This window comes from Aphis gossypii, chromosome X (genome assembly GCF_020184175.1).
Source record: "Aphis gossypii isolate Hap1 chromosome X, ASM2018417v2, whole genome shotgun sequence".
Lineage (NCBI taxonomy): Eukaryota > Metazoa > Arthropoda > Insecta > Hemiptera > Aphididae > Aphis > Aphis gossypii.
This window is the reverse complement of record NC_065533.1, coordinates 23,789,614-23,798,432: the sequence shown is the minus strand read 5'-3', so window position 1 is coordinate 23,798,432 and position 8,819 is coordinate 23,789,614. Positions and strand designations below refer to the sequence as shown.

General features: G+C 25.3%; 1 protein-coding gene across 6 annotated transcripts; it reads left to right on the top strand.

Annotated features, from left to right (window-relative positions):
* LOC114121259 (uncharacterized protein F21D5.5-like) lies at positions 1-8,563 on the top strand. 6 transcript variants are annotated; one of them, XM_050207563.1, is made up of 8 exons: positions 1-748; positions 2,562-2,890; positions 2,968-3,318; positions 3,378-3,668; positions 3,729-4,022; positions 4,476-4,626; positions 6,198-6,259; positions 8,242-8,389. In XM_050207563.1, exons 1-7 carry the CDS (start codon positions 592-594, stop codon positions 6,212-6,214), a joined length of 1,590 nt encoding a protein of 529 aa, XP_050063520.1. In that variant the 5' UTR covers positions 1-591; the 3' UTR covers positions 6,215-6,259; positions 8,242-8,389. The 6 variants fall into 6 exon arrangements, with proteins under 6 accessions (XP_050063520.1, XP_050063519.1, XP_050063521.1 ...); XM_050207562.1 differs by having other exon boundaries at positions 4,476-4,630; XM_050207565.1 differs by lacking the exon at positions 4,476-4,626 and adding an exon at positions 877-1,016 and having other exon boundaries at positions 658-748; positions 8,242-8,563.
* The last annotated feature ends 256 nt before the right edge of the window (positions 8,564-8,819 follow it).

The window sequence follows — 8,819 nt, the reverse complement described above, 5'->3', positions numbered from 1 at the left end:
CGAACGCGTCCGCGCCCCCCGTGTTGTAGTAAACATTATTTTTAGCTCGCAAAGTCGCGATATCGTTTCCCCGAGCAGTATTGCGGTAAACAAGACAGGGAACAAGTTACAAGACCGTCACCGCCGCCGTAGCCAATACGATATTACAATAATAACTATTATTATTTATTTCTATTCTGTCCGGTATGGTTATTAATAAATTTAATTTCGTTTTTATTATGTTATCAAAATATTAATTCACCGGTCGTACAAGATGTTATTGCATATTACCAAAGTGACTATACATGTATATAACGTAAATATACAACTTAGCCATAATAGTATCGGTATTTTATTTATAATTATATAAATAAACCGACATAACCTTCTCATTCATAACACCGTCATGGTGTAGTACGCTTGCGGCGAACGCCTGCGGATTCAGTTATCGACGTTCGAACTTTATTTTCAAACGATTTAGATGTTTTAAATTATTGACGAGCCACCAATTATTTTTGTTACCGTTCTGTTGTTATTCACCGAAAGAGTGTGAGCTTGTGTAGTTTTCGTTTTAAAAAACGTTGAATATTTGACGTATTTGCTCGGTTCAACATGTCAGAGCTGAAGACCAACGACGATGTCAAGTTTTTCGTTTTAGTATCTGACGAAAACCCAGAACAAAAATTTGTTCTCTTGGACAACGAACCTTTAATACTGGGGAAAAAACAACATATTGGAGTGGCCAATCGCAAGATGTCGAAAAAACAAAGTAAGTAAAATATAATACCTATCATTAATACATTGTCCATATTATGAATTACGTTTATTTGCGATAATTTTTTACCGTCTGTATTAAAGTATAGCTTAATTTGTTTTTTTTATCTGATGATCATGTAGTGACATAATTAAATGATGATGTACATAAGGGTCGCTTCGATGTTGCCAACTGATGTGTATGTTGTTCGGTTATTTAGAATGGTTTCAATACCAATCATAATATATATTATATAATGTGTATATTTTATTCAATGGAATTGGTACTATATAATTTTATTCACATGAATATTGTTTGAAGTTTTATTTATAGTACTTACACCTATATTATATTAATACAAATGCTTTTTAATTATGAAAAATTAGTTAACACGTTAACCGCCATATGACTGCTGATGGTCATCTTTAATTTTCAAATTTAAACCTATACATTTGTGATCGCTGACGCCCATAGTTGATAATTACTCATTCCACATGACCGCTGCACTTAATCATAAATTAATTTAGTTTTATACAATTATATTTTTCATGATGCTTCAATAATACACTAAATTAAAGACCATAGCCAGGGTCGGACTGGCCCAGACCGCAGGTCCGCGATCGCGGATTGGGCCTTTGGCTAGTTCGGATCCTCAGACTTCATGTTAATATTTTAAAATTAAATATATTTTTGTTGTTTTAGTAACTGTAACATTTCTAAAGATTGCTTATTGATTTTATATTCATAAAATAAATTAATATTAGCTCACGATAAGGTTAAGTACTAAGTGCTTTTATTATGAATATGTTATGCTATTATAAATAATATAATTTAATGCACTGTTTAACTAATGTGTCGACGATTCGTTTGCAACAGATAAACAACCAAATATTTTATTAACTGATGGGTTTAAAATTGAAACTTTTACTTATATACATATACATAATATTTGTGTAAATAGCTTGGATCAACAATTTATAAGTAATTCAAAATTACTTAGTGATTGCATTTGTTTGGATCCAAAATATATTAGTTTTTTAAATAATAAAGTACCTGCTATTGCATTAAGTGAACTTTCACTTCTAACAACTATTGATAGAAATACACTAGTGTATGAATTACAACAATTCACTTTACAGTTTAATTCTATTACTAAAAGATGTAAATGAAGACATAAGCTTTTATTGAGCATTTGTCATTTTTTAGATAATATTCTGACCTTTAAATTTGATAATAGCCAATAGGTAAATTTACTCTAATATTAAAGCTAATATTACAAAATATGTTTTGCTAAATGTAAATTTGTTATGATGTATATTAGTAGGAGTGTAAGACAGAGACAACACATGTGGGTATGGTGTCCTCTTAATAAATACAAAAAATAATAAGTAAAAAGCAGAGCTAACAATTTTTAGTATTATCTTATAAAGGCTCCTTGATCAGATTGCAAACTGGGCCTGTTGATGCCAATCCGACCGTGACCATGTTGTATTGGGAGTTATTACAATTTTTTTGATATAATAAGGTTTTTTTTTATATTTTTAAATATATTTTCAAATACATACTATATATAAATTAGGAAGACATTGAAAAATATGCCTGGTGTATAACAAAAACCTATTGCATGACCTCTGGCGATCTTATGATGTTCAATGTGTTAAAAATATTTTGATTTTTATAATAATATTTTGTCATTTTATTTTAACCTATTTAATTTTTTGAATTAAATTAAATTATAGATTTATATTGCATGTTTGTAAATATTATTTAACATTAGTTCTTGAATTACATAACTATGACTTAGTAATGTATTAATTTATTTTTTTAGTGAAATTTATAGCTGACTATTCTACGGGCCAAATATGTGTTCAACAATTAGGTAAAAGCAGGTCAGCTGTTAACAAGCAACCTATGGTAAAAGGAGAAAAAAGACTTTTAAATTATGGAGACAAAGTGGCATTGTTGTATAAAAGTAATCACACCTATCATTTTGATTCTGTATCACTTTCTTATGGTATAGACAACAACAAAAAGAATAGTTATTGTACAAATAAAGAAATTATACCTAAAATACCTCTCTCACATTCTACATGCATGTGGGTTAATAGAGGTACATTGTTGGTGTTCAATAGTAAAAATATTGTTCATAAAGATAAGGTAAATATTAATTGATTTAAAATTGTTAATTTAAGTGTTATACATAAATTTATCTAAGTTTTTATTCAACGTTTAAGATAGCGGCATTTGATTTGGATGGAATACTTAATGCTCTTCTGTCAGGTAAATCTTTTCTTGATGATGATGATGATTATAATGATGATGATGATGATGATGATGATGACTGGCAAATAGATAACCATAAAGTTATTGGATCTCTTAAAAAATTGTTTGATAATGGTTACAAAATAGTGATATTCACTAATGAAGTAGATAATGTAGGTAACAAAGAAAATGAATTACCGCTAAGAATAAAAATTGAAAATATCCCTAAATTAATCAGAACACCAGTTCAAGTATTCATTGCCAATCGGAAAGATATATATAGAAAACCTGCACCAGGAATGTGGAATGCTTTAGTGTCTGATGTAAGGTTATTATTTTTATTGAAATAAATAAATCTTATACGCATATATTTTTATTTTAGTTTAATGGAGGTATATCAGTTGACATGGATAAGAGTTTTTTTTGTGGTGGTGCGGCGGGCCGGCCTGCTCGTTTTGATTCTGATGGTAAACTAGTTAAAAAAGACCAATCATGTTGTGACCGTTTATTTGCCATGAATATTGGTCTCAAATTTTATACTCCTGAAGAATACTTTTGGAAAGAACCAACTACAAAAGTTTTTGCATTACCTGCGTTTAATCCAAATGATGTTATGTCTAATATCTTATACACAGATTTATCATCAAACAATTTGTTTTCCTCAAATAAAGAGGTAAGTTTTTCTTAATAAATGCATTTTATGATTTTAATAGTAATAACAATTAATGTTTAGATGATTATTATGGTTGGTTGTCCTGGTTCAGGAAAAAGTTATTTTGCTGTTAATAATTTATTTTGTCATGATCGTATGAAAATAATTAACAAAGATACACTTGGCTCATGGCAAAAGTGTATTGCTAAGACTACAAAGTATTTAAGTAATGGTAGTGTAAGTGTAGTGATTGATAATACAAATCCGGATATAGAATCAAGAAAACAGTTCATTGACATTGCTAAAATATACAAAATCCCATGTAGAGTTTTCTTAATGAAAGTTTCCAAAGAACATGGAAAACATAATAACAAAGTAAGAGTAATAACAATAACTTTTCCATTTTATATACATTTTATACTCTTTAAAAAAATTTATGAACATAAATATTTGTTTTTTTTAGAATTTTAGATTAAAATAACATAATTTATAACTATTTTTTTCTTCAAATAAATACTTAACTTAAATCATTAATTGAACGTTTTGTATTTTAAATACAAAACCTGTATTTAAAATAGTCTATTGTTAGTCAGTAGATAAATAATCTTTGTTCTAAGTTGTTTACCTATTCTGAAACCCTGAAATCGGTAATAACATGTTTTTCAGACGATTTAAAAATATATTGTTCTTTTATTCAGAGAGCCAATTTTTTTATTGAGTATTAATTAATATATGGATTATAAAGAAAACCAACCAATATATTATAATGTTAACATAGAAGTTCACCAAGGCTGGGCAAGTTAACTAATTTTCGTCAACTTATTTTAGTTAAAAATCCACTTTAATAAAAAAAAAACAAAAAAATTGAATATTTACAATCTATGTCAAAGCATATATGTTAATATCATGAAAGTATATAAGAACATAATATATGTAAGAACATTCAACAGAAAGATAACAGAAAAGGCCCCACTAGGTTGTAGGTATTAAGACAATTATATAATTATTTAGGTTAATTTTTTTTTATAAATCACAAAATGAACATAATTTAAATAGTGATCAGAATTTTTACTTATCTTTGGAGCATACTGTGTATGTAAGAATTGTAGGCACTACTTTCATTAAAAAAATTAAATAAAAAATTAATAATTTTATTATATTTTATCATAATAAAAATCTTGACGAATACAGCAATGTTGGCGAATCTAATGGTAGAAAATTAATTTTCATTCTATTGATACTTGGTATTTGCCTATCATACTATTCAATATTATGTTTTAAAAATTCTTACTCGAGTTCATTGATAAAACAAACACACAATGTTTTAGACAAAGTCTTGTATTTATACACTATATGTTAGCACTTATAATTTTGTATATATCATAGTACTACATGATTTATTTATTTTATTTTTTATTTTTCTGTTTACATTTTATCTAAACCATGCTACTGATGTTATTGACTTATCTGATAGTGTTATAGTTGAGATATTTGAAATTAAAATGTTAAACAAAAATGTAATATTAGAAATTTATGTTAAGTTGTAATTAGGTATTTAAGTTATTTTATCTCTGTTAATATCAAAAAGTAATGCTTAACATATTTTGATAATTTAATATTTAGGCAGTATTTACATTAAAACATTTTTTTTTAAATTTTTTAGTTAAAAAATAATTTCAACAAAATAAAATATATTTTAAATATGTGGAGTTCATACTGGGAAAAAATAAACCAACCTAACTTCATGGTACAAACTTTTATTCATTAAAAACATATTTAAAAAAAATAAAGTAGTAATTATAATAATTTGTTATGTAACTTGTTAATATTAACTAAACTATAACTTTTTAACATGTTGACTCCCTTTCTTGTTTTTCACTATAAATAAAATATTATTTAAAACCTGTTTACCTGTCATGAAATATATTTTATATAAAATTAATTACGTAATGTAATGATAAGAGCATTTTCATTTTTAATTACTTCATGTTTATCTACAGTGATCCTTCGTTATTAGTAGTTAAGTTTGCGATAAAATGTTTTTAATGCGATGACATTATATTGATGTTATATAATATACAGTAGATAATTTAAGTAGATTTTTTTTTGTAGATAATTGTTGTATTGTTAGGTATAACTATACAATTATGTATGTACTTACTTATTATAGATAAGCAGCCACATAAGGTACACATCCTTTCTAATATGTAATTGTAGAAAATACATATTAAAAGAATAAAATCTAACTTCCTTTTTTACATAGTTTAATGCACTTTTTATCCGCTCGACTTTGCTAGAATGTAATTTTTGGTGGATAACAAAGGATTATTATCATGTAAGATAATTATATTAAGAAAATATATTTTATATTTATATTCTTAATATACTATGAAAATTATGAATTTAAATACATGCATATTTAAAATTAGTATTTATCTATTCTATTTAAAATTATATTTATTTACCATTCATAATAGTATATTGTACTTGAATACTGTATGACAAATCTTATTTTATTTATTTTATTGTATTTTGATATTTTTCCTATAGTTTCGAGAACTAATTGATAAAGAACATAAAAAAGTACCCGAAGAAGAAATTGATTTATACTTGTAAGTATAAGAGTAAATAATTTATTATATTGCTACTTTTTAGACATTTTAATTTCACATGTAGTAGATATTATATATTGAATTATTACAATACTGAGAACTTTGTCCACTTTAATGAAGCAAAATATGATTTAATTTGATGATTTAAATACAATAAAATATAATTAACCCATCCTTGGTGTCGCTATGATCATTTCATAGCTTATACAATTACTATTTTTAGAACCAATGGTTTTTATTTCATTCGATTTTGATAATATTATATAATGCTGCGTTGAGTTAGTTATAAAAATTAATAAAGAAAAACATTAAATGTTATTAATAAACTAACAAAGTTATTTTAGTCCAATATTGCCATATTTGTAATAATACCGTATATTTTGGCGTTGTGTTCGCTGCAGTGGCTCGCCTTCACTGATCACCTTATTTACTTTACCATAGTATCTTGATATTGTATTATTATGCTTTAGCAGTTCAATATTGATATTTGTCAGTACTGCGATATATTAATTTGTGTGGTCACACGTGTATTTTAATAGGTGAGCGAAACACTAACACGACACCAACAATGTTAAAATATTAATGATACCAATGACGGGTTAAATAATAATAAGATATAAAAAAAATGTTAATATTTTTTACTTTTTGGTAAAGTACACTTTATTATAATATTTAATATCTATTGGGTTTTAAACACAAAATATACAAAATAACTTTTTATATATTTGGAATAAGAAACTTTCAGTTGAATTTTAAACTTTTTACATTTATTGTAATTTATTTAAATATAATAAGATATTATACCTTACTTACAATTTGTTAATTTTTTGAAAAAATGTATTAACCAATTTTTTTGTTTTACTAAAAACTTCGCAAGAACATACAATTTTTATGGCTAACCAGTTTTTGAAAATTCCAATCAGACACTTAGTTTTAATTGAATATTTTGTATTAATCACTTATTTTTAATTTTGTAAATAGATAATTTATTAGTTATAAAATATGTAAAATATTATTTTTTTAAAGGTGAGTCCTATCATATTATAAATTTTTAAACTAACCACTAAGAAAACCTATATGCCTCAAAATAAATAAACCATAAAAAAAATCCAGTTTTATTATATTATATTTAAGTATAAAATAATATAATGTTAAATCCAAACTACCTTAAAAATTGTATGTTAAATTGTAGGTTACTGACATTTAAATAATTTTTTTTAAAACCAGAGTAATTAGACATTAATTATTAGGCCATTTTGGTTGCTATATTTGAACTAATATTAACACTATAAAATAACTTTTTAAAACACTAATATACAAACATTACGTCCCGTAATGACATATGGAATTCAACTGTGGGGTACCTCAAAAAAATCAAATTTAATCAAATTTCAATCAATATCTCTCCGTGTCCTCTCTAATGCTCCCTGGTACTTCAGCAACCGCACCCTTCATCAAGACCTCAACATACCATCAATATCCTCACTTGCCTCTCATCATCTTAAAAATCCCTTTCACCATTCAAATCCACTCATATAGTCATATCTAAATTCTCTTCTTGTACAATCCCTGACAACCCCCTCCGTTGTCTTAAATGCAAATGGCCGTGTGATTTATTAAATAATGCCTAGTATTACTGTAATACTAATAAAGTTACCTCCCCCCTAAGTTTATATTGGAAGTAGTGTCACTGAACACTTTCTTCCCTCAAGTTTTCATGTCTTGTAACTCATCACATTTACTTATAATATTAACTTGTAGGTATATAGATTATAAATTTTTTTTGTAATAAAAAAAATAAATAACTTTGTTTCAATATTAATTATTTCATGTTCGTAATTATTAAAAAATCATTATTGTTGGTATTACATTAAAATAATAGATTTGTTGGATAAACTATCTAAAACTATGTGTTTTAAAACAATCATTGTAGTAGTATATTAATTCTTAATTAATTAAATTGTTGTGTTTTTTTTTTTTAGCTCTATGTTTCAGAAGCCATCCAAAAAAGAAGGTATTTTAGAAATAGTTCCAATCAATTTTGTTCCTCATTTCAAGGATCCCTATCATGAAAAGTTATACAAAATGTTTTTGCTGTGATACCATATTTTTGAAATTGTTCAAATCAATGTGTAATTATTTTAAAAGTTTTTTGATTTATACAGAACCCAATTAGTTATTCCAATTTTATGTTATTAATAATAACTTATTATGTTAGTTTATATCAAAAGCTATACAAATTGTTTTTTGCTTTGATATAGTTATTTTGAAATTGTTAAAACAGAATTACTATTATTTTAAAAAGTTTTTGATTTATACAGAATTCTATTAGTCCTAATAATATTATGTTATTTTAAGACTTAGTTCATTGTAAGTTAATTTACATTTATAAATAACTTTGATATTTAATCGTATGAAGAAAAGATGTCTTCTAGTTGGAAAGAGAATTTTTTTTATTTATTGTTCCTTTTTTATACATTTCTAATAAAATATATTAACAAATATGGATAACTGTTTTTCTTTTATTATTAGTATTATTTCAATTTGTTATTATTATGAA

Coding starts and splice junctions, on each gene's coding strand:
- LOC114121259 (XM_027983511.2), top strand. CDS start 592: ATGTCAGAGCTGAAGACCAACGACGATGTCAAGTTTTTCGTTTTAGTA. Junction 3,669..3,728: donor TGTTTTCCTCAAATAAAGAG/GTAAGTTTTTCT, acceptor ATTAATGTTTAG/ATGATTATTATGGTTGGTTG. Junction 4,023..6,197: donor ATGGAAAACATAATAACAAA/GTAAGAGTAATA, acceptor TTTTTCCTATAG/TTTCGAGAACTAATTGATAA.